General features: G+C 40.3%; 1 protein-coding gene across 1 annotated transcript in view; it reads right to left on the bottom strand.

The window, feature by feature from the left end:
* Positions 1-26015, bottom strand: part of LOC137667764 (store-operated calcium entry regulator STIMATE-like) — a 43735-nt gene extending 17720 nt beyond the window's left edge. Inside the window, 4 exon segments of the mRNA XM_068408838.1 lie at positions 3565-3686; positions 7361-7456; positions 9265-9313; positions 25838-26015. Of these exon segments, the coding sequence (XP_068264939.1) occupies positions 3565-3686; positions 7361-7456; positions 9265-9313; positions 25838-26006 (436 nt within the window). The 5' untranslated portion in view covers positions 26007-26015.
* Between the last annotated feature and the right edge of the window lie 956 nt (positions 26016-26971).

The following is a 26971-nucleotide window of genomic DNA, read 5'->3' as shown; positions in this document are numbered from 1 at the left end:
GAAAGTGCCAAGTTGCAGAACTACTCCAAAATAAATTTTAAGAAGTTTTAAAGTAAGCGCTATCTACCCTATACGGCTATAAGTAAGATGCTCTACAAGCTGCAAACAAAAAGCTAGAGGGAAAAGATGCATCAAATACAATTTCTAAGCTTTGCCATCTGAGACTCAAAGACAAGCAAAGAAACCACAGCACGATTTAGTTGCCAGTAGAGTTCATTATCACCAAGAGGGATTTAGTCACCTGTTTTCTACTTGCAGCACCTAAAGTAGCCTAAGACAAGAAGGGAAGGAGAGCGCAGGGAACATTCTTTTCTGTACAGGTCATGACTGCTTTTCTCCTCCTTACATACTCAAATATATCAACTGATTCCGCACTTCTATTACAATCCAGCTGCTGATGTAATGAATCTGAAAATACAAAACTGGAAATACGAAGACAAATCTAATGAACTTAAAAATTCTGACATAAAAAAGCCCTTGAGGGAGCATCATGCTACTTTGTTCGTAAATCAGCGTGCAGTGCTGTTTTGCTGTACAAGCAGCAACCATTTATGAATGCTGATATTTTGGTATCCATTCTTTCCTTGAGACATTTATGCTTAAAAACTATCCTCCATATAAAGAAGAGGCTTTTAAAACCAGCAGGACACTGCTATTTTTGTGACAGCTTCAAGTAATGAATCACCAGAGATCAAGTAATAGAGCTAAGAAGGGAAACGAGCTCACAGTAAGAATTAACTTGAGACAAATAATTATTTAGGCTCTAGAAACACAAACAACATCGCTCAATCGCAAGAAGAGACTTCTTGTTTGGGAGGGCTCTTGTTTGTTTTCCTACACTTGCAAACAAACTGAAATCACACTGATCTCCCAAATGAGGACTTGACTTTACTACTACAGATAAAATGCCAAAAGTCTCTGATAGCTTCCAATGAGCAGACACCTCACCGCCCATGTATGCTAAACATCCATACTGAACTTCAAAACACTAAGCCTAAACACACTTGTGACCCCACAGGACTGCATTTTAGTCCCCTCTTCAACCCTACTTAATTTACTTACTTTAAAGAATCTTATGAAAAATAAGACAAGGGTTTTATCAAAGTGAAAAATTTTAAATGAAGTGGTAACGAGGGTTTTCACTTCAGAAACAGCAGTAGTACTTAACAGAAGAGGGCAGCAAACAATCCAATGCAACTTGTGCGTTTTAGACAGATTTCTCACCGCAGGTCTAACCTTACTGCACAGCCATGACTAATAACTTTCCACCTGCTATTTAGTTCTCTTTATATCAGAAGCCTCTCCCACACGATTAACGGAAACACAGACTTATAATATGCTTTTTAATAGTCCTTACGATAGCTTGATTAAAAAACCAACACACTAAGGTCAAGCCACATTAATGAAGATACAGGAAAGAAAGTTAGTCAGTAATAAAACAATCTGATATAGGAAAGAACAACTAAGTAAAGAGGAATTACATAATTTCATACATCGCTTATACATACACACAGAAGAAATACTTGGTAAACAAGTTTAGGCACTTCAGATCTCCTAACTCAAAATGACAATAACGGATTAGTTGCAGACCACCTCCACAGCACAAGTAACAAGTTCATTTGTTAAGAGCTTAGTTACTGCCGTCACAGATGCCTCATAACTAACTAAAGTAAAAACAGGCTCATTTTGCAAGTCAATAAGAGATAGAGACAAATTTCAGGAGAGTGAATATACTCCTCCACATCCTCCCATCCACACAGACTGCTTCTTGTTAAAAGGACATTAAAATGAGACAGGAGAACAGATTACACAAGAAAAAACGGAATGCTATTAGGAAGAAATAAAATCTAGTATTTGACATGATTACAAGTACCCACATATAATTGTAACAGATACACCAAGTTTTTTTTCTCTGGGTGGAAAGCCAATTTTATATGGGCTGAAAGCTGTTCAAACATCTTTGAATGGCTTCAAGCCAAATTAACAATCAGAAAAAGGGACTTTGGGCAACAGGTCTCCAAGCTCAGTCAGAAGGTGTAGCTCAGCAATGTCTCAGCTCTTCCCTTGCCCCTTTCCCTTCCCTGGACATTGGTGCTTACCTAATCCCTTAGAGACCCAAGTCTGGGGACTGATCTGGAGGAACTATTTACTTTTCTACATATGGTAAATTTTCTGATGGTTTAACTCTCTGAATCAGTTCCCTGAAGAGTCAGATGTGCACCAGTCCAAGGAAAAGAGTAGACATATTGGACCGTGGCATGTGGGAAAAAAAAAGCAGATAAACAGGGTTTTGGCAGTGCTCATTTAAACAGCTTAAATGGTCATAAACTGTACCTTAAAAGATACACATTAAATCTACACAAATCCAACAAAAAATGCCCTAATGGTATAGGCAGTTATTTCTCCTACTATAGATGCTTGTCATCATCTCTATTTTACACCTGTGACATTAAAGCAAATAGCAATTAATGCTATTTGATTTAACTGTAAAACTCCAAAGCTTTTAAAGTACTTCAGCTTGGCAAGGCCTTTATTTATTTATTTATTCTTAATTCTGTCAGCCACTTAGGATCATTAAAAACAAAGAAACCTACAAAACCAAAAAACCTACCAATGATAATTATGAAACTGCTGTGAAAGCTTTTACTTTGTTAGGCAAACATTATTTTCTTTTTTTTTCCCCCAAATGATAGGGTTGGCTGGTTTTTTTTTTTCCTCTGGTGAGGAGCCATAGCTCTCTTATAAGGCAATCTCTCCCTCCATTCCTATCTCAAGGAGCTTCAAATGTAATTTTTAGTATCTATACAGATCTTCCATTCCCAACCAGCCAGACTATGCAATCTAAAAATAACAGGTTGAACAGAATTAAATGTTGATGTTGAGTACATATGATGCTCAACTGCATCTGCAAATCCACAATTTCTGCAGATCAGTGGACTTCTGTGGCTAATGTAATGGAACATAAAACCCACAACTTCAGGTGAAAGTGATTTCACTAGTCTATCCCCAGCCTGTATGAAAGACATACGTATTTTTCATCAATGATACAAGCCCTATGTGCAGGAGCTGGAGTGATCATTACTTGAGGACAAGCACAAGTCATCTTGCCATTCTCTTCACTGAAGGTATGTGGTTGTTTATTTTAAAGACGGGCTGGCAGAACTCTCAGCCTATGTCTTCAGACAACAGCTTGTGGTTCAGTGAAAGCTTTAACAGGAAATGACCTTCCAGCTATCAGTTACTTGGAAGTGTTTCAGAGTAAGTTTATCACACTGTTATTTTTTCCAGGAGATTAGCCAATATTGTAATTTGTTCAATCACTCCGAAAAAAAAAAAATCAAGTAGTTGTTCCAGACTCACTAAATGCTTAGAGATTTGTTGAGCTTTCTAAGACAGAAGGTGCATGCCAAGATACAGAACTTAAAAGAAACCTTGTGACAAGCAAAATATTAAAATGACAACTATAATCATTGTATAATGATTTTAAGATGAGTTAACCACTAGCTGAAATATTCTGAGATTCTGTCCTGAAAATCATTTCAGTGCAAGAACAGAAACATTTACCATATTCACCAAAGCGAAGGGACTCCCACTGCTGCCATTCCACAATGCTGCTGACTGCACGTATACCAATGTAGATTAACAGCATTCCTAATGTGGCATCTAACAAGAAGTTGATAAGGTACCTGAAAGGGAAAATGTAAAAGAAAATAAGGAGCAAGGGTCCATTTTCTACAAGTTCACTGTATTTTAACACCACAATCGATAGAAGACCTGCATATATGTTGAGAAGCCACATTATTGAGAATAATCATTTACCCACTTTTGTAATTACAGTTAGCCTAAAATTTAAATAGTTTTAGAAGACTCAATATTTTGTTTCTGTCCTTGAAGTTAACCTCCAACTTCTATTTTTGTGAACTCTGGTGTGTGCATGTGCACTCTATATAAACTCCAATATTCATTCTACTCCTTTAAATTAAAACCAGATTTCCTTTTTACCATTGCTCAGTTCAATCTGCGTGGAAACCCTGTATTTGAATAAAACCAAAGGAATAAAAGGAAAAGGAATAAAGAGAGACATTATCTTAAAGACACTTCAAGGAATTTGAAGGTAAAAAACCCAACCCAGAACACTTTCATTCCAAGGGGGAAAGACACCACAACTACACAGTTTTTCTTGCTCAAGGGAGCCCTCTTCTAGCCTCAGCAAGGAGCAATGAGCAGTGGAATACCATGCCTAAAGAGTACAGTCACTGTCTAGGCCAAATTTCAACTTACTTAATGTCAGGAAGAAAAGTGATTTACTTTCTTGCACTTCAGTTCTTGTCCAATAAATATTCAGAATAACCAGGAACAAGACTTCCCAGAAAAAAAATAACAAACCACCGCTCAATGGACACACAACTGCTGCACTACTAATTTTATTGTTTCAAGAAGAGCTTCTGGGATCTTACCTATGCTTCAAGAAACTAGAGATTACTGTGGGTTTCAAATTAATTCTTAGGTTCATTAAATGGTCCAGCTGAAATTCAGGGCATTTTGTAAGTCAGTTTGGTTTATTTACTGTCACCAATTTTAGCTGAACAAAACAGCAGCTGAGAAAGAGCCAGCTGTAAGACACACAGTAAATCCCTGTTACTGAGATTCTTATTTGGTAATTCCAAATACTTAAGGTAAACTCTAGAGTCTATAGGAACTTATCTGCAGGGATAAAAAACAGCAAATCAGAGACCTGTGGGCTTCTGCTGGCTGCGGAGACAAATCCACGTGGACAAAATAGTATCAGAAAGTGGAAAGCAAAGACAGGATACATGCATTCAAAACAGTAAAGGAGGAGCTATTCTGACCCTCAAAAATCCCATTCAAGAGCAGCCTAAAAATAAAAATGAAGCAGACATGCGTGGCTTCAGCCAACATTTACCCATAAACTTTCTAAAAATAGTTATTTTCTAACAGTTTTGTGTCAGAGTTTTAGTGAACTTCGTATTAGACAGACATTAAAAATCCAGGTTTAGTGTTTGGCAGAGGAAACTCAGCAATTACAAGCCTACACAAGTCATTTTAAGGCCACAAGGGGCTGCTGTAGGTCTATGGCAGGAAGGCAGCCATCAGGAGCAGGGAGAAGAGATGTGCCAATACCTCTTTCACATCAAATTACAGCCCACAGCGCAGGCCAAGTACACCTGATATTCCCAAGCACTTCAGGCTCACTACATGGAGGCAACATGCTCAGTCTGTGATGCACTGCATTAACCCTGCTCACATGTAACCCGTGCACCTGCACAAAAACAGAAGCTGCTGCCACTATCAGAGAAATGCATTTGGCTGAGAGTTCAGCGAGTCAAAGCCTGGGGTTCACACAAACTTCCCGGTGTACAGCATACAGCCAGCCGAGTACCCTGCACTACAGAAGAGGAGTGCTGTTTGCTTTTTCTATTTAAAATTCTTCAAACAACCACTCATCTGTCAAGGTGTTTTAACAGATGTTTTATCAGCTTTGATATTATCACACACCTGCCTGAATTAGAGTACTACGTTCCCAAACTAACAAATGGCAACTTCCAGTTGTAGTTCTTTCCAAGCTTTAAACCACAATATTTTCTAAAACTACTTTTTCTGGTTTTGTTCTGAATATAACCTCAAACTACAAAACAGGAAAGAACAGAAAACTATCCATGTTTGAATTTGCTGTGTAAAATTATTATTATTTAAAGTCAGACAGAAATGTTGCTTTTACTCACTAATTTTGACCCACTCGAACACTGAAGATGTATTTTTCCCAAGAAAGGACAAGTGGCTTTGGTTGATACAACATGCTATTTTTTCTGCTAACAAGGAGGACCTACACCCTTGTCCAAGAAATTATACAGCTCCACACTGTAATTTTTGTTATCCTGAGAACAGTGAATAACAGTTCTCTACCTCATCCTCTTGTTATGTGTCATGTTACACTTACTTGAAAGGTGGTATTTGAAAATAGTTATGTAGACTATACTAAAAGATGTAGAAGAGAACACACATGTTAGCAAACCTTTTATTTTGAAAACTCAGTACATGGGACAAAGTTATTTTTAATTTTAAAATATAGTAATAAACTATTGAGCTTTAGATTTAAACACTGACATTTTTAGACATGCTTTGGTTAGCTGACTTCAATATATACTTTAATATATAAAAATGGAATGAAAGCAATTTGTACCTGCCAGTTTTTAAATCTATCGGGATATCCTTAAATCAGTAAGGATGGAAAATCCTACAATGATGCCTGGTATTATTGAAACTGTCATAATTAGAACTTAAACTTTACAGTTAGTGTGTTAAAATAAATGCATTTTCCCTACCCAAATGCTCTGTGGTGGGAAGAGAAAAGCAGTGTTTTACTTGCACATTTATAGCATGTAGGAACACACAAAAGAAACCAAGGAGGAATAAGGGAAATAAAACGGGCTTGTGGAGGAACACAAGCATATTCCTTGAGCTGTGTAGCTCCTTTGTTTACCAAAGGACAACAGTGAGCAGATGCCATTGAAGGAACTGGATTGGTTTTAAAGGGCAAATTACTAGGCTTTTAAAAGTAATTTCACAGCTTCTATTGGCAGGAATGTGTAAGCTTCTTTGGGCATGAGCCCTATCAAAACCAAACCCAAACAATTACCATTTGCTTCAGGAGCTCCTGTAAAGACCCTGACAGGGTCTTAGTCATAAAATCTTCAGGTTTAACATACTACAGTGAAATACTTATCTATTTAGTCACACTGCTCCAAGCGCGACATTGCAAAATTAATTTTTGTACTAACTGCCTGGGTACTGAGCAAGATTTCCTGCTTTTAACAAAATGAAAATAATACTGCAGTAGCTAATGTAGGTTTTAGAAGAAAACACAAGCATCAATGATTTTTGCTAAATATCCCTGAAAGTAACCTGACTTTATATTAAAGCCTTGCTGCAGTGAACAGCGCAGCTGGAGGTTAGTGTACACAACTTTATATTAATTTCCTTTGGTCCTTAGCACCTCCTTCAGTAAACAGCCTCCTATTACAATCTGCATCCTACATCCTCATTCATTAACTGGAGAGGGAGAAATAGTAACAGTTTACCCTTGGTCTAAAATATCTATATCCAGCCCAGAAAAAGCTTTCCCAGGTCCTGCGTGCCATCAACTAAAACAGCATAACTCTGACCCTTGATCAGAGCTCAAGCTTAAAAACTAAGCTTAAACCACAGGTTTTTGAAAGTAATTGATTTTTACCATGAAAATTCGTTTCTCGGCTCTGTCTTGCTTTATTGTCCATGTACACCATCTAACTCAACTGCAGAACTTCCATAAAGACCAATTATTCTGAAATGAAACACTCACAGTGAACAAGGGTCTTCTTCTGTAAGGTCTGATAAATAGACATTTGCGAAGTGGATGAACAACATCCCTATGGCTTGCTTGGAAGTATCTAAAAACCTGTATAGAGTACAAACAGTTTTTAAGACACACAAAACTATTTACAACACAGTTAGACACTGCAAATTTATTTTAATTAAAATTCCATCTCAATTATTAATTTTTTCTTCAAATGAGAACACCAGAATGATAAAGTCTTATGGTATTTAGCTTATTTAACAACGTTCCATTTTAAATTCTGACCCTTTTTTTTCTTGAATATTGCAAACAGTAAACCAAATTATACTAAGTTGAAACCTTACCGCTGTAACTTTCAAGTCTAGGGATATCCTCTTGGTAACATATGCATTATCCAAGAGCAAATCCTCACTAAACCTAGCTAAGTCTTTAATAACCTCCTGTAAACAATGAGTATCCCAGCCTTGCTAGATATTTCAGTCCTTTCATGTTTATGCATTTTTAATAAGTTTATGGCACAGACAAAAACAAAATCCTCATCATGTGCTTGTTGGTGAACAACTTAATAGCTGGCTAATGAGTCCTTTATCTATAGTATTTTGCTAAAAAGCCAACATATTTTTCACCTGAAAGCAGGAAGTGGTCTCACTGAATTTTATCTGTAGTACAACAGCCTAAGCTGCACTGCCCTGCAAAAGAATTACAACCTTGAAAGCATTATCTCCAAAGCAGATGACAGAGTTAGAGATAATAGTTGGCTACTTACAGGGAAAATATAAAACACCCACTTAGGTACGGATTCAGTATTGACTCCAGCCCTTACCATTCTTTTATCATCATCCTTTGCACAAAATCAAAACTTCCAGTGGAAATGTTAAATATAGGAATTGTGTCAAAAGCATTCTGTAGGCAAGAGTACGTTCTTTATACAGACCAATGTCCATTTTGCCCGTTGTTTCCATGTCTAAAAAGATCCAAACACCCCAATAGATCCAAACAAATTTTACGCCTGAATTCATCTCCCCTCCCTGACAAGTTTGTCTTAAACTTTATTCTCTTGTGTTCATTGCACGACGTAGAAAGCAGAGTGCTGGAGATGAGGCAGGAAGCCAGCGAGTTACTTATCTGATCAGTACACCATAATATAAATAAGAATACTCAAGTCCCAGAACAAGATACTTTGCTTAAAAATTAAGGGCTATCACCGCACTACTCAGAATTTCAGGCTGAGGGAGACTGTAGTATGCGAAGATTTTGTATTTATTTTTTCAATAAAATAAAGGTCAGGATTCGTTTTGAAAAGCAGCATTGTATGAGACGAATTTAAACCACTGAAGTCTTCGACAACTGGAATGACAGCTTAACATTTACACCAGTCTCAAAACTAGTACAGGTTATGTTGGCATTGCTACAATCCTACAACTTTTAAAACATAATAAAAACAAATTTACTTTTTATACCTTGTATTCTTTTATGGCTTATGTATTTATATCTTTTACCATACTGTTTTCTGTCATATACGTTGTAAGATAGCTACAGAACATGGAATTTTGTTCAAGCCCAGCTGAGAGCTTCTTGTAAGCTTATGTACATTTGTAGATGTTCAGATGCATCTTAGGGCAACTGTAAGTTTCCATCTTCAGGAGGAAGCACAACTTGAAGCTTTATGTCTAAATGCACATCTTTGTAGTGATTCCTGGAAGTATTTAGTAAGAAAGAGCTAGCAGGTAAATAACTTTTTGTTGACTCATGTATTCTGGTAATTTTTTTTGTTCCTCGCTGTGCCACCAATTTCTTGTCATCACTTTTCTTTTTTTTTTTTTAAATCATCATACGCAAACAATCATTCCTTCAATTTCTAAAACATACAAGAAACAAAAAATTTATGAATAAAGCGTGCAGAAACTTACCATATCCTCCAGGGACGTCTTTCATGCTTTGGTTCTCTGAAGCGTTTTACTAAGAAGAAAAAAAAAAATCCAAACATAATTGAAGACAATCAGCAACTCCCAAAGCAACAAAAATATAGAAAAGTGAAAGCAAATCATCTTGCAGAAACGTTACGTTCTTTGATAAATGAGATCTTACACAACTGCATTTAACTTTATCAATCTCTAAGGATACATTTTTAAAGAAACTGTCTCCCTTCCGTCACCTTCAAGTTCCTACAGATCCATCGTCTGACTGCCAATATACTTCACATGAAAAAATAATCTATTACCGACCACCATTTCATTGGCCTTAGCTTTTATGACCGCCCATCCAGAAAATTTAATTTCCGATAGGAAAGCAGGTATTAGAAAAAGTCGTTTCTTTTGCTCACTGGAGACCAAAAGTCAAATTGGAAAGTATTCTCGCAATACAGTGGCAATCTATAATATCAGAAATACATCAAGTGAATTAGTAACAGGACAAATATATTCCCTGACAAAGTATATTTATTTTATGGATGACAAATTAGACTTTTGTGGGCAAGCTGAATTGCAAAACGAAAGCAGGACAGATTATTTTTAGTCAGGTAATCCCTTCACAAAAAGGTTGATACTTGTTAACATATTGAAAACTCAAACAAATTCCAGTATTAAAATTAATGTCAACTATACAAAGGCAAAAAAATAGATAAATTTGACTATTTCAATCTTTATACAGTTTATATACAAATTCTTTGGGTAGCTGATAGAAAGCTCCTCTGCACGCCCACAAAGGTGGAGGAGCCCAAATCACACCATGTCCAGCTGCTCCCAGGTCCATCCCAGGAGCCATCAGCCCATCCCAGGTCCATCCCCACAAGCCCAGAGGGGCAGAAGCCCCAAGGCAAACAATGAGGGAACACAAATTACAGACCCGAAGGAAGTGACGGCTGTCCCAGGAGAGCCTCGGCCCCACTGGCCAGGGGTGACACCCATCCTGGGGAGCCAGTGCCAGAGCACCTTTGGGGGCGAGGTGGTCAGAGCACCAGGGTACGGGACAGGTATGGGATGCAGGGAAAGAGTGTGTTGGGATTGCACAAGATTTACTATGGGTTGTTTAGGGGAGGAACCGAAGGTGGGGAAAGGGAAGGATCTAGATGGCTCATGGAGTAACAAGTGTGGGAAAACAGAGGGATAAACGGATAAAAACAGTCACTCATACATAAAGAGTGGCTGGTCCATACGCTTGTACTGCCCGATCTGCAGTTTGTCCTATCTTCTTAGCAAATTCCATTTCTCTTTCCGGGCAAGATAATCTTTTTCCTTACTGGGAACACACGCTCAGCCCTGCCGCGGGTCGGACCTGGGGCCGAGCTGCGGCAGCCTCGTCTCCGCTGGATCAGGCCTAATGCCATAACACAGATTTATTTTCTATTACAGCTGCGAGATACTAATTCTTTATATGTCCCAAAGACAGACCAAAGATAACATGGTAATGGAAACCTTTCCACTAAGGATGGGGTTTATACATGGGTTTTACTTCCTTCTTCTGTCCAAGGTTCAGTGCCACTCACCAGTTCCTTCAACATAAATCTTGAAAAATAATTATTTAGGCTCTTATTTCAGAAATTATCTCTAAGAAAAATTTAAGCCCCAATTCCCCTCCTCCCCTTCGACTTTCAGAGATTCTGCTTTAAAAGGCACAAACCATATATAGCATGCATAGGTCAGGCAAAATATTGATAGGTATTTTAACCTGTTTCTCCATGTATTAGCGATGAATTTAAGTTTCAAATAAGATGTTGTATATAAGTTCTGCTCACCTAGCTTCCAGAGCTTTAGAAAACATTTTGGTTTATCAACCAATCGACTTTTTCACAAGTAAGGCAATTTTCCTCAAAGCCAGCCATCCTCATACAACACAGCATTAATATAATTACCTGAATGCCTTAAAAAAAATATATATATAAAAACAGATCCACCTCCAAGGTGGAGGGGCAGCATTTGCAGGGAGCACCAGGCTAACAACTTGCCATTTTACTGTCTGTCCTGTTACTGCTTCTGTGTTTCACCCCCATATAATACAACCATTAGAAATTAAAAAGTGGCAAGAGGAAAAGACCATACATTTACACCAAAGATAAAGTTGTAATAGCAACATTTGCCAGCAGTTTTCTCTGTGACCAGCATGCCATAAATATAAAACTTATGTTAAAAATGAGCAACACCCAGCTAAGTTAACCAGTTTGCTGTTTATGCCAAGTCCTCCCCAGTCACCCTATGGATTACTTTAATTAGCGTCATTTTTGCACAACAACAGGAAGTCACAAAGTAACACAAAATAAATGCAAGAAAGAGAAGTTTCAACTCACTGCAGAGTTTGTGCAAGATGCTTTTCTGCAGACAAAACTGAAATTAAACTGATGAGATGTACATACTTCGGCGGGGGGGGGGGGTGGGGAATTCCAAGCTTAGGCTTTTATCTACTAGTACTATGAAGAAGTTGTATGAGCCTGTGGATTCATTTTTTTCTCTAAAGTATTCACAAAAAAGTCGTTTTGGAAGAGGAGATTCAAAACCAATTCAACTAACACCATTTCAAATTGTATCCATACTGAGAAAAAGACTTCAGAAGGTCCGTGTTTCTCTGGCCAATTCTGAAAACATCACATTGCACTTGAGTTAACATTAAACAGGAAAGTTAACTTTGAAAGCCTCTACAGATGTCTTTTGGGAACATACTAAATAGCTGATCACACCACAGACTTCTACCCCCCCAAATGAAACGAGACAATCTGTTTAAATGCTTTAGGAGTTGCTACCTGATGAATATGGACCTGTACACTTGAAAGCCCAGCAGATCCCTATGAAACAGGGTTGTTTTCTCAGCCTAGCTTCTTGCAGCTCTACATCTGTGACCACCAGGTATTTCTGACACACGCAGCCATTGCCAGGTATTTTCCTACATACCCGTGATGCAGCACTGGGTTACGCTGCCTACCAAGCACAACATACTATCACATCAGAGTGGTTCAAACTGAGAGCAATTTAACTTCTCCCCCAGCAAGGGAGCGTGTTTTCTGTACAGCTGCATGCAGCTGGGGAAGGAGGCGAGTAAACTGGGCAAAAACGGGCTGTAAATAACCACGCTGGTAAGCTCAGGGTCCATAGGGTGTTCGCTATTAATAAATCAATGTTGCAACCAAAAGCCAGCACACATCTTCAAATAAAGATTCTGTAAATTTTTTAAGCATCTATCAAGTTGAGGAGGGGAAAGCAGTTCTTCCCCTCGCCCTCTCCCAAAGTACATCATGACTGTAGGTGCTCTCAGCCCCGCTCACAGTTTCCCTTGGCAGTCTGCGCTGCCTCAGCGTAAACTCAGAGACGTGCGCTGGTGCGTGTGTCAGCTGACAGATGGATCTCAATCTGCCAGCGTCTCACTGTGAGGAGGTGGTACCACTCCATATGCTTCAATTCAGAGCGTTATACTCGCACTAGCAAGAATTCACCATATTTAATATTAATTAACTAATAACATTGAGAATTTCATGCTGAATTAGAAATGAAGAAAGAAGTGCTGCTTGTTTATACATTCAATGCCAGAATTTTTCAGGAAAGGAAATAAAAGCACTTCTGCCAACAAGCATGTGAGCTGCCAGATGGACAGATAATAGATAAGCATATAAGGCAGAGTATCACTAATGCAAAATTCAGGTTCATTAAATTGTCTTCCCGTTTCATTGAAATTCTAAGAATAATTAATGCCAGAGTACTGTGGAAGGGTTTCTAACAGTTACTTTAACACAGGAGTTTTGCAATCAATATTCCAGAAAACCGAAGACTCACAGGGAAGAATAAAGGACATAAGGAATAAGAACAGAGACAAGAAATAAAGCGAAACGCCTCCAAACTGTAAATATGAAAAGCATCACTTGAATTTGTACTTGGGATTCAGCCTCTCCTTCTCTCCCTCCTTCACCTCCTCAAAAAGTCCCACAGGAAATATTTTGCTGATGTGAAATAATTTCAATACGGATTCGAGCACTCCAAGCTGCTGGGTGGCTGCTCTTGTAGCAGCACAAAACTGGCCCAACTCAAACATTTGAAATGTTTCTACGTATCATGTATTATTGCATTGCTTAGACACACATTTTGGCAGTTCACAATAAAAATCTTTCTGATTCCAGTAAAGATTAAGAAGATTTCTCTCGCTCATTAACTTGAAATTCAAAAAAAGGAAAATGAGCTAAATATTCAACATGTTTGATGTCCTCTGCATCTGTACTACAGTAACACTGCTCTTCTGAGGACAGAATTGGGAATTTCACCTGTATTTCCAGTGCTTCTCAAAACTTTTTCAAAAATAGGTCAAAGACAAAGCATGTGACAAAACATTTCGTTTCATAAACTTCCTACACATTTCTGTCATCAGACCTCAGCAAAGCAACAGCTGAGCTAGCCAAACAGAAGAAGAAAACCAGAAGTACGAAAAAAGGGTAGCAAGGATAAGATCACACTCGCACATCACACATGCAAACCTGCTCACGTGCGTGGGTGGTTTCAGCAGGGACAGACTCAGACCCTTCTCGCAGGTGCACAGGCAACAGGCATGAGGGAACAGCCACAAGCTGCAGCCAGAGAAATTCCAGCATGATAGAAGTAAAAAATTTCCAATGAGAGCAACTGAACTCTGCAAGAAGTTGTCCAGAGGGTCCAGTGACTTCAGCCTTATAGACCTTGAAAACTCCCCTGGATGATGCTCTGAGCAGAGGGACACAGGCTGGCCCTGCTCTGAGCAGGAGGTGGGAGCAGGTGACATTTGGGGTCCTTTCCAACAAAAATTGGTCTGTAAGTCTAAAAGTCATCTTTCTGTGATATGATGCTTAAAAGTGCCAAGAGTTGAGCCAGTTACCAAAGGACCAAAGCATGGCTAACTAAAACCCATACACACACACATCTATATGTATGCATAGAATTTAACAGTGCGAAATCTGCTGCGGTTTGAGCTTCCACACAGTGTTACATGACGAGAGCGCTGAATCTCCTCCAGCAGGGTGGTTTTGCGGGGCTTCCTGAGCAACGTGTTGCAACCAGACAGATCACCCAACACAGCCCTCATATTGCAAGCCTGTGGTGATCTGCAGGGTTACTTACATATTAATTCACATCATTTCCAACAGTCAAGACAAGTATTAAAGTTCCCAGTAGAACGCTGTTTTGCTAACTATGCACGGAGTAACAGCTGAAGAGTTAAACAAAGCATTAAAATCCAAACTCAGAATCGGATGCAGAATTTCATATGATAGCTACTCTCAGACAACTGAGCTATCTTCAGAATATTTGGTTATCAGGAGAACATATGCATCACAAATTTGATCCTGCAATTTCTAACCCTTGTTAGAGTAAAAAACTTGTAAAGCCAACTACATATGCAGCCCAGATTTCAATTTTTTAAAATTCTATTTGGGAAGACTGTGACAAACACTGTTCTGCTTGTTAATATTAACGATTTTCCCACAGCAGTGGAAACCATGTCTGTTATGAATAAGCATGTGCACACTAATAATTCCTAAAAATTCACACTACCATGGAACGACAGCTATTGGTGAATTTCATGTTACCTGTGAACTTTGTCATGCATTTGAACTTAACTTCCTTTCCCACTAAAGCAAAGCTTTTAAGAGGCTTGTCTTGCAGTTTCGTTTTATCACCCCCATTATCTTCCTGGTAGCAGCAAAGAGGGAATAAGAAATTACAGATTTCCCCCAAAATATAATTTTTCTTTTTTAAATTAACTTTGCATGAAACAACATGCTTAATGAGAAAGGGCTAAAACTATGCCTTACAAAAAGGTATACAAGTGTGTAAACCACATCTCACTCGACTGCCAAAAGCTTTTGTGACACTTATGAGCTCAGCATCTCCCTGTATTCATAGTTTAAAAAAAAACAGGAACATGGAGGGCGTGTGCGTTTAAAGAGAGGTAATAAATGTGATTGCAAAAAAAGACCAAAAGAACCAATGTTTTTGGCTTGCTGCTCGTTTCTCCAGATAAAAAAAGAAAATGCACTATGTTCCTGGTAATTCAATTTTTGCCCTACTGCAATTCTTCCTTCTCTTCCTCTGCCCCATTAACCACAACTGAGATGTTCAAATACAGGATACCCTGAAAGCCTGGTGCTTATTTCCCTACATAAGAACCTCAAAAGTCTTCACTACATTTTTGCTTAATGACCTAGACTCGTCAATGCTCTTTGACACCAGTTATACTAAAGCAGAAATTATACTGGACAAGAGCAACTGATTTCCAGGTACATCCAGTGATATACCTGTATTGGAGAAAGATACTAGGAGCCATGGTTTCTTCATGATCAAGAAAGTTATGGAATAACTCACTCAAAGGAAAATTTTGTTCTAGATGTGACAGACTGACATACCGTGAAGTGCATGAGCTCGCCAACTTTGCCCCCCTGCAAAAAGGATTTTTAAAACTCCTGTAAGACAGAAAACAGCCGTGCAAGCACCCAACCTCTTTTCTTAATTCCACTGCATCCTTGGCCTCAATGGTCCTGTAGAGATACATTTGTAATTAAGAACTTGTCCATTAAAGACAGTCAGCCAGGGAGAAACTTTATAGAAACGCTGGACACAATAAAGTTTAATGACCCAGCCAGTTAGTTATCCAGGAACATCGTCAGACTAACGATTCCATGTCTGGACAGCCATGCGGTACCCGCAGAACTGCAGATCTTATCCCAGTCTCTTTGTTCCAATGGCAGAAGTTGGAATAATGTTGTGGCTACAGTTTTTAGGCAGCAAAAACTTTCTGATGGTTAAAGGGGTCTGACTGGCACTCTTTTGTTAGAGCAGAAAACAAGGGACTTTGTTTTACTGAAAAGTTAAATACGCGAGTGCCGAGCATCAGCCAAGCCCAGCTATCTCATCACCAGGGCTCTTCCATCTCAACACAGATGATATAAGATGACGGAAAACGATGTGCCAACACTGGATTTCATATAATTTAACAAATATGCAGCAGTGCTTGCTGGATAAACACTGGAGAATTACAGATACTGGAAGTTACCTCTGTAAAAACATTTACTTTCTACCTGCTTCCACACCCAGCTAAAAACATACCTGTAAATTTTGTCCCTAAAAAGGTTTTGTGATAGCTAAGGGAATGGCTACCACAAAGTAAAGCTCCCCTTCACAGTGCAGGGGAAGAGAGGACAAATCAGTATCAGAGAAAAAAAAAAAAACAAATACTGCTACCTGAGCTTTGGAATAAAACAACGTTGCTTCTTCAGGAAGGGAAGCCAAATGCATTACATGAGGCTGGTGAGCTTTTTATTCCTAACACGTACATATTTTAAGCTCAAAAAAATTTTTCCAAATGCTTAGCTTGTAAAGATTAGCTGGGGGAGACACAAATAAGTCACATTACCTGTCGCATACAACTGAGCCTAAGACAATTTCACCAAGGCTGCTCTCATGCATCCTGGTAGCACATGATAGCGTGGTTCTGACAGAAGCATTAACTTGGCTGTCAATAAAGGAAACAAATGTGCCTCAGCAGAGCATGCAGCCCAGACATACCACATCAGTAGCCACTGTAATTGAGCTTTTTTTTTAAGGTAAAGCTTACTTTTAAAACTAACTAAAGCTAAACTAACTTAGCAGACAAAAAATTAGATACAAGTTCTCACTCCCAGTCACTAAATTATGCTGCTTTCTCTGGGGAGATAGCAAATTTTAGAAGTCAGAAAATGCATGTACTACGCACTATGTAAAGAAAAGTATTCAGCCCTTTACTTCCTGAAAGACATGCCAACGCTATAGCAATACTAAAAGGGTTGAAAGTAACTGCTTTAAGAACTCTAAGGTAAACAGCACAAGTAGCTTAGGAAATATTTATCCAAACACTAAAGTTATAAGACAAGATTTGATCTTAGAGACAGGCACTCGTTACCTTTGCATTTAGTATATGCAGCGATGTTCGGTCAAGGTGTGCTCTATTTGAAAGGTCACAATAAATCAGTTTCCCAGCACTTTCAGAGACAAAAGCATATGCTATTGTTTCCTCAACAGGTATGAGACAGCTGAAGCAAAGCAAATCTAAGCCTCCAGTACTAAAAGTGCCTGTAAGACTGGCTTTAGAAATTTAATACACAGCCCTCTTGCAAACACTTTTATACTCCGAACCAGGTGTTATTAAACAACTACCAAAAAAAAAAAAAAGTAGGTTGCTACAGAAACAGACAGCGCATTCCTACCATGCGATACATACATCTAGTGAGAGCTGAAAAATAGCCTGCTGCATCCAACTGGATTTTTTTTTCCTATTAAAAATAAGAAGCATTTGGGAAACATGAATTATTTAGTACAAAACCAACGGAATCAATCCATATTAATGTGCACTAAGCAGCAATTTACAATTCATAACACCATTTTCACGTACTGCATTCACAAGATCACTCAATAATACATGAACCTTTCCTAACGTTGTTAGTATGACAACAGGTATCAATGAACTTTAAGTCATTCAAGCTGGTTGTTTTAAACTGACTCTTGGGAACTGACAGAACTGCCAAAGCACAGCTATGAACTCACTCATCATTCATTAAAATACTAAGCCAGTAACTGCAGCAGTTTTAAAAGCAGAAAGCAAACTCAAAATATAAGTTCAGATATACCCAAAAAGAATGCAGAAGGAAAACTGCATTTCCATTCATAGAAAATGATTAACAGCAAATATATTAAATCAAGGAGGCCAAAGGCAGGCTTACACTATATGTCTAGAGTCCATTTAAATTCTGAATTGCTTTCAGAATTGCTTTCTGGTAAGCTTTGCTTACCAGATTCATTCTTCCTAGGCTGCTGAAACTACCGAAGCATTGAATTGCAAGCAAGACACATTTCACATAACACCAGCTGCTTTAAAAAGAACAAAAAATACGCAACCTACTTTCATGCATTCTGTTTACACATGATCAAATATCGTGAAAGCAGAGTCAATGGCCAATTATGCAGACTTCTTTGATATAACACATCTAACAACTAGGTATTTATGACATAAATTAAATTTCTGAAATCAAGATGAAAACACGTAATAGTTTTCACATGCGTGAGCATTCTTCTTATTGCTAAAGCTTCATAGAATCATAGAATTGTTTTGGTTGGAAAGGACCTTCAAGATCATCGAGTCCAACCAAGCTTTTCACTCAACCTTCCAAATTTCTTGGCAAAACTCAATCATTACCTAGCTCTCCTGAGCTTCATACCTCTTCCTGTTTGCCTAAGTTTCATACAAGCTTCACAACACCGAAACCTAAAGCCAGCACTACAAACATACTGCCATAAGAAGGCTCAAGTTTTTAAGATCAGATGGAGGAAGGTGGTTTCTTCTTTTTCCCCGTTTCATTTTACAGCTCCTTAGACTATTTAATCTTCTAACATTACAATCACCTTGCAATGAAAGCATTAAAACCCAATGCATATAAACTAACATGTGCTACTAGTCACACCATCAGTCTCAAAACAAGAAAGGTATGCTGGAATAATTTGCATAGTAGCTGGTAATTTCCAGCACAAGTAAGAAATTAAAAGCAATTGTTCTAAGGAGGAATTAAAATTTTAGAGCATAACACCTTCAAAAAAGTATTAGAGACAGAGGATATATGTTATTAGTTGTGAATAGTTGTTTGTATTTTGAAGTCATTTCTGTTCCATGGAAGAAAAATCTGTATTTTTGACAAACAGAACAAAAATAACTAGAGTGGAACAACAAAAAGCAAGCAAAGGTTGTTTCTGTAAGTATCCATTCAAGGTGACAGGCTAGCCTGTCCAAAATTGCTAAGACAAACCCTATAAAACAACATTTGGCCAAGTTTAAGCATTCAAGCCCAGGACAATTATTTAAGTTTTACCAGTCACCAAACTGATGCCAGTCCTATAAAACTTACTGTTAAATTTGAAACGCTTAAAAATTCAGGAACTCCTCCCTCTAGTTCACCTCTCACCAACCATTTCTAGTCACTTCCATCGGTTCATCTATTTCAATGGTGTCCCTGGAGCACAGCAATGGAGACACCTTTCAAACACAAGCATACAAATAAACTTCTTGTCACAAATCTTCCTGTCCTGAGCACCTTGCAGCTTACAGGCCAGCTGCTTCCCAAGTCCTCCTGAGCTCTATTTAATGCCTGGCGAGCAGATAAAACGAGGAAATGCAGTACTGTGTTCCTCTTCTACCAGGTGAGCCAACACACATTAATCACTACAAGAGGAGGAATGATTGGTCTTAGAAACTGGGGTAGCCAAAAACGTGACGGAAGTTAAGACCATCAAAGTCAAAACACTTCAAATTACAAAAACATTTTATTATTTAAAAAAAAAGCAACCTCTAGAGAAAAAAACATCATGAACAATAGAAAAAAACAACATTATTACCTTCCTTGGGATGACCTTTTCCTACTCTAGCTCAGCACTCTTGTGAACTAACTTATACCTGGAACTATGAACCTGAACCATGAATGTGAAATATGAGGAATTTGAACTGTGAATCCATTTCAGCATGTTTTCATCCTCAACATTCATTACATATGACAACTTACGTATGAGGTTATGACAACAAATATATATAAAATGTGTGATTCAGGGTCAGTGGTAGAAAAAATGGTCTTCAGTATCCTGAGCAACAGTGCAAACAAGTTTAATTATTCCTGACTAAACCCTAAAACCTCATCCCTACACCACAGCACCTGCAAAGGCAGTCAGTCTCATGCAAGCTCCAAGCTTATATTCAGTCTGCCAGTGAGATTTAACACATTAGGCTTCATAGGGAACACATTTTGCTGCGATCGAGAATTCTTTGAGAATGCGAAGCATTTCCTACCAGCAGGCATGAGAAAGCAGACCTGATTTTTCATTTCATCAACAAAATCCACACAGATAAGACCTTGTTAAATACCAGTTAAGAATGCAAACTTCATTAACCATGAAATTAATATCACTGCAGAACACAAAAATGCGCACTGTGTATTTGTACAAATCAGCTCCTTACAAATTTAATTATAAAACCCTAGTCAAGAACACATTCATTATGCAGTTTACAGTTAAACAACAGTCTAGCTAACAGTCCAGAAGTTAGTTCTAATTAAACACAGCCCTGGAGTTTCTGGATAATTTATCATTTTAATAGTTTCCAAATGTCAACATAACTTACCCTTTTTCCTAAACATTTCATAATGTGAATGACATGCGTAATTATACTTAGAACAATCTTATTATCTGGTGCACAATTATATCCAACAATCAGCTGAGTAATAAGAAAATTTAATACGTTCTGAGCCAACAAGACAAAGAAGGGCATCAGACAACCGTTAATGAAAAGTGCAACTCACAGATTACAGATTATTTGTCTAAACTGACACCTTATTTTTTTTTCTTAACTTTTATTGGCATGGCATTTCAAGAATAGTTGCTGCATTTCATGACACTAAAATATTAATGACCTGACACTACCAGGACATTAAGCCACCCAATAAAATGCTATTACAATTTATATCCAACGAAGAATCAGATGTCTTGCAAGCAGTTCTAATAAAAAAAAACAAACAAGGAAATGTAGTTTAAGCAGGACTAAACATTACAAAAACATGTTTCTCCTATGGTCAGTAAATGAAGAGATACACACCTAACTATGCTACAAAACAAGACTGGTCTTCTGTTTTCAAAATAGGAAACAACTCCAAAATTGTTATTCCTAAATTCAGTTCTGGTTGTTTCACTTAAAGGATCAGCTGAGCCATTCCCAACACTATTATTCTTGCTTTTATACAACATTAAGTTTGTCAGCAACATTTGTCTTTTTCTGCAGAGCTCGCAATGGACAGAATTTTTCCCAACTACGTATTTTATATATTAAAGAGTACAATATTAGCATGGTAAAATAAAGCAATTTACTTAGCTAATTTACCCATGTGGCTGCATTTTTTTTTCCTGCTACAGCTCCTAGTGCATCTCTCATTTTTGTCTGAAATGCAGATAAGGATGTCACAGAGATACTGAAAGGACTGATGATTTATTTACAACAAACAAGAAACAGCCATGTAACATAGATGCAAGCGATACCTCACAATCTGGGGATAACAAAACACTTGATCACTGTAAGGCATAATTCACTTGGCCATGACCAAAGTGACCTCACAGGGCTTTTACGAGTCCTGCAGCCACTCAACCTGCAGAATAATAGCTGTTCTCTAGTATACCCCACTAAGACACTGATCATTACTAATTACCACGGATTGGGCCCAAAGGAGCAAGAGGTTAAAACACCTTCTTTCGACTACCAGCCTAACCAGAGAATGCTCAGAAGGTGCTTGGGATAACTGACAAAACACATCATATTATACAAAAATATTTAAAACCATCTTTGTGGCATCCGTAATAAAAAAAAAATAACTTGCACCAAGGAAAAAAAAAACCCCACCACCTAAGAAGCAAAGCCATCATTTTAAATCAAGATCCCCATGAAATAAGACACAAGCATTATAATGGCAAACTCTGAAAAAACATTATCTTTGGCTTACTGACCTAAGCATAAACACACATCCCCTCCATCAAGGGAAACCCAGTAAGACTTCCTGTTATGAAGTGGCTTGGCTTAAATAAACTAGCGTGGAAAATAATGCTTAGGCAGGAAGGACAAGAGCAAAATTAAGGAATGGACTTCAAAAAAGCAGGTTAACAGACTTGAGAATTAGCGGCCAGAACCCAAAAGGGCTGCCAGTCCAAGCAGATTTGCCAAAAAGAGGTAGTTTTTAATCCGTTAGTTCCCTCTGACAGGGAGTTAGAGCCTACGGTTAGGAGAGAAGCAACAGAAGTGCTCACCCAACTTCAGCATGACTTTCAAGGTACTACAACATCTGTAGCGTCTGGGTGAAACTGTTTCAACGCATCTTTAGTTTCACAGCAGAGGACTGAACTCTGAGCAGTAAAGATTAATTCACCGTGATTAAAGACAACACACTGGTGGGCTCTGATAGTATTAAGTACATTCACTACTGATTCAGACAACAGAAAAGGACCTCACTTCTCCAGTGCACAATGCTTTACACAAAGGGCAGGAGAATAAGATTTGAAATCAGAGTGACTGACAGGCTGTATATTTGAATCTGAAAATAACAGAAGAAAGTCACTCATTTAAAAGGCTACTGTGAGGTAAGAGAGTAAGTTAAACTGTTCTTCATTCCCTGTGTGACAGAACGAGGAGGCAAGAGCTACAAAGAAAAGGAAACTTCAGATTTAATTTCAAACAATCATTTTGTCAGCTCAAAGCCAGAAATTCTCTGTTCCTGTCACTTCTTGGTTGTGCCAATTCCGTAGTGAGGGCACACACAAGGTAGGCTGATAGCGTGATTGGGGTAAAAACCTTTCCTTGAAGTATTAGAAGATAGTCGCAGCAATGCAGTTTCCATGCTCCCTCTGTCAGGGAGTCACCACATCTTCAAAAAATTAAAAACCTCACACTTAACCACATTTTAGCCCTTAAAATATGAAGTTTAACTGATGTAATTGGTAGGTCAGTTGATAGCATAACTTTACAGCAATTGAATAGGTTCATGCACAAGAAGGTGGCAAACTGAAATGTCAGATCCTAAACAATTTCACTTTAAGAACAGTCCTTCAGTCATTTGTAGATGAACATCCACCAATGAGGCATAGAAAAGGTCCTCCTCTTACAGCTAGTTACTACCATCAGAAAAAAAAAGTAAAATACATTTCTTTGTTCCACTGAACGCAAGCATGGCAAGATTTATCTAGAAAAGGGCAAGTCTGGGTGAGCCTTTGATTTAGCCACTTCCCAGAAATTCTTATTCTTTACATGTCAAATTAAATATTTTTCAAAGGAAAAGAGCCTCTGTGCATAAAGAGCAATTGTACAATGTATCTCTGTTGTCATTACTTTCATTTCTTTTTCTACAGAAGGTTCTGCACCATTAATCGCAACCAAAGAACTAGAGTATCTCCTTCTAGGGTTCCCTTTCAAAAAAAAAAAAAGAAAAAAAAGTCTTCAGTTCTCTGACTTTTTATGGAGGATAGCTGGAGGGGCGATAGAGCCGCGTACAGAGAATAAATGATGTTCAAAAGGGAGGCCCGCCTCCGACCTGACAGCGGTGCCACTTCTCCAGCAGCCCCTGCCTACAGCCACTTGTTTCTCCCTCAGCACCACCTCTGTTGTGCCGGACAGCCAGAGGACCAGAGCAAAGAAACATTCCAGCTTAAAAATAACCACGTCTCCTTGTTTATTTTCTTGCTGTACCGGTTCTGTGATCCAGCTCCAGAAGTGATGTCAGCCCTTCTGCCACAGCAGCTCAGGGACAGGAGCAACTGCGTAGGTGCTGAGGCAATTGCCAAGGAGAGGTCACGCTCTCCCTCCTGTTCTCAGCCACAAGCTTCTGCTTCTCTGTCACATCACATCTGTCATGTGGATCACAAAAAGTCTTATTTCTTGAGGCAACTTTTAAAGGTTTTGGAACAACATACCAGACATTTTGCACATGATGTAAAAAGGATAGAAACATTCAGACAAAACTAGCAGATGGACAGACCCACCCCTCCAGCACAGCACAGCACTTCACTGAGAGGGAACTGCTCTTTTACCAGTACAACGGGTCAGCGTGGTGGGGTCAGCTTCTCCTCCTGCTAGTGGAGAGACCCAAAATGAAGTGGAAGAGGATGTGGCTGTTAAAACTGGGACAAACACACCTACCCTTCTGGTATTAAATGTAGCCACTAGTAAGCACCACAAGTTGCTACTTTTTCGCTCTAATCTCCTTTGGAAACAGATTCCTTTTCTCACCAGTACCAGTGCAAGGACTCACTACCTTCCTCTCACTCCCTTCTTCTACAATTGCAAGCACTTCATCGACAGCCTCCTTCTAATAGTTCACGGTTTAAAAATATCTAACCAAAGTTGGGAAGTGCAGCTAACAATTAGGCTTTTATTTTCCTAGTCCATACTTTTTGCATTCACTTTTTCTCTCTACACTGAGTATTCCAGTGTTACTGCAAAATGCATAAAGATAAGTGATACCATTTCCAGAAAAAAGATACTATCCTGACAAATAACATCTGTAGTTCTTTCTCTTTTGATACACAATCCATAAGAATTATCTATTTGTATCTCTTAATTCTAAAAACAACAATGCATACGCATCATCTTCTTAAAGAGATATACTTTTATTTGGAAACTGCTAAAACTTCTAATTATGAGGATGCTCTGACTAAATGTTACACGAGTGACTACCGTTGTCATTCAGTAACATAATGATGACTGCTACATGCATAGCTTTTGTAAGAGCAATGCAATTGTTAACCGTGACTGAAACACTAAAGAATGCAAATATAGTGCATTAGCAAACTTTTGACTTAACCACATAGTATGACACTAGCATTAAAGTTTATCAGTTCAATTTTAACATAAACAGGATCTTGACCTTTAGATCACTCAAACTGCAAAATAGTTACAGCTGATGTTCCCTTTTCCCTCCTTCACATTTTGTTAATACCAACTTCGTGGTCAGCTGGGTAATGGCACCGGGCTTGTTTTTCACTCCTCAGCCAAAAGGATGCTAAGTACAGTATGGGATAGAGAGAAAAATTTACCAGTACTGTTCCAGGTTGTTGTGATTCCCTCATGGAGTCACTACGGCCTCCAGCCTTGCTTGCCTTTCCACCAGACTCAAATGAGCAGCGTAACAAGTTACTGCTCATCAGCTGAGCTGCTGTGAACAGCCGCATGAGCTCACCGGCTGCTCCCACGCCAAGGTACAGCACATACTCTAAGCAAGCACGGCACAGCGCGCTGTGATTTTAAAAAGTGTCTTACTTTGCTCTTGATGACACGACAAGGTACACCTGCACTAAAACCGATACAGCCTAACCCTTTTCTTTTGTGTAGTCTAAACCCGGTGACTGTACACACCACTGCATCTTGCCTGCTCTATTCAAAGCGGAATACATGCCCACCCCCAAAGCGCTAAACTGTATCAGCATGGGTGCAACTGTTAGGAAAGCAAATTTCAGAAAGTGCATTTACTTGAAGTACTTGAAACACAGTCTCTCAGAAACAACATTTATCTTGAACATCTGCCCTCGCAGCCGGCCAGCCGTTCCCTCGGGCAGCACGGCTGGTGCTACCGCCCCACTCCAGCCCTGCAGGGCCACACACCCCCGGGGGCGCGGTGAGCAGCGCAGAGGCCTCCCCGGGCTGCCGCGCCGCGTCCTGCAGCCTCACCTCACGGCCCCGCTCCAGCTCACCCGGCACCAACAAAGCCCCGGCCGCGGCTGCACCTTCCCGAGGCCACCGCGGCCCTTCACGGCCCGGCCCCGCCGGGAGCCCGGGACAGCACGGCGCTCCTCCCGGGACGGCCTCGGGACACTGCAGCCAGGTCGCGGAGCCATTAACCAAGCCCGAGCCGCCCGAGGAGGAAGGGACCCGTCCGGCCGCGGCCCGTCCCCGCGGAGCCGGCGAGGCCCGGAGGCCACGGCCCGCCCCGCCGCCACTCACGCATGAGGGTGCTGAAGGCCACGACGCCCAGAAGCCCCTGCAGGAAGATGCCGAAGCTGTCCATGAGCGCCCCGTTCTCGCAGCCGCGGTCTCCCGGCCCCGTCGCCCCGCCCGGCCGCGGGGGGCTGTCGGTGAGGCCGAGGCTGCCGTTGGGCGGCGGCGCCCCCATGGCGAGGCCCGGCCAGCGCCCGCCTCAGCGGCGCACGGCGGTGGCGACGTCGCCACCGGCGGCCGAGGCCTCGCCCCCGTCCCGCTTCCTGCGCGGCACCGCCCACCCCGCGCGTCACCGGCCGCGCCGCTCTCCCATTAGCCGAGCCCCGGCGGAGCCGCCCGCTCACTCCCGCGCCGGAGGAGCGGGGCCGCGGCCGGCGGGTCCGTCCAGGCGGGGACAGGGGGCAGCGGCGGCCGGAGAAGGACGGGGGCGGCCTGGCAGTCCTCCGCGGGCGGCTCCCCCTCCAGGGAAACCCAGCACGGAGCCCAGCCCGAGCGCTCAGGCCGGCGCCCGGCGCCCCGCTGTGGCAGGCGAGCTGCCGCGGGCTGCAGTTAAAGCGCCGCCTTCAGCCCCATGAACGCTCCCCAAGTCTTCCCGTTGCTGTCAGGTGAGAGCCGGCAGCCAGCCAGGCAGCTCCTAACGCTCCTGGGCTTCACGCACCGGTGTGCCCGATGCTCAGAGCAGCCGCAGAACTTGGCTCCAGCATCCCACGGCTTCCTAAACCGCCTGTAGCCCTGACAGAGGAAGCCCTGGCTCAGAACCGCAGCCAGCCGGGGGTTGGCTTACCCAACAGCTACAGCTCAGACCCCCAGGCCAGGCAAGTCTGACATTAAACTAGAAACAAAAAATTATGACCTGTATTCTTCAGCAAAAATGTTTGTTCTTTTAAAAGGGCAACCAATGGCACAACAGATAAACACGTCAGCGTTGTCATTTAGAAAACGTACCTGTTGACCAGTGTGTCAGACTGATCCCATCACCCCATGCCCTCTTAATCACAAGGCAGAACTGCATGAAGGTCAGGTTCATATTCTTAGTGCGGGATCAGCCTAGGTCACATTGCATTGTAGTTTTTTCTTACACTGTTTCTTGAATTTCTTCAAATAATTGAAATCCCAGTCCAAATATGAATTCACTTATGA

This window comes from Nyctibius grandis, chromosome 10, assembly GCF_013368605.1.
Source record: "Nyctibius grandis isolate bNycGra1 chromosome 10, bNycGra1.pri, whole genome shotgun sequence".
Lineage (NCBI taxonomy): Eukaryota > Metazoa > Chordata > Aves > Nyctibiiformes > Nyctibiidae > Nyctibius > Nyctibius grandis.
The sequence above is the reverse complement of the archived record's forward strand: the minus strand, read 5'-3'. Positions and strand labels throughout refer to the sequence as shown.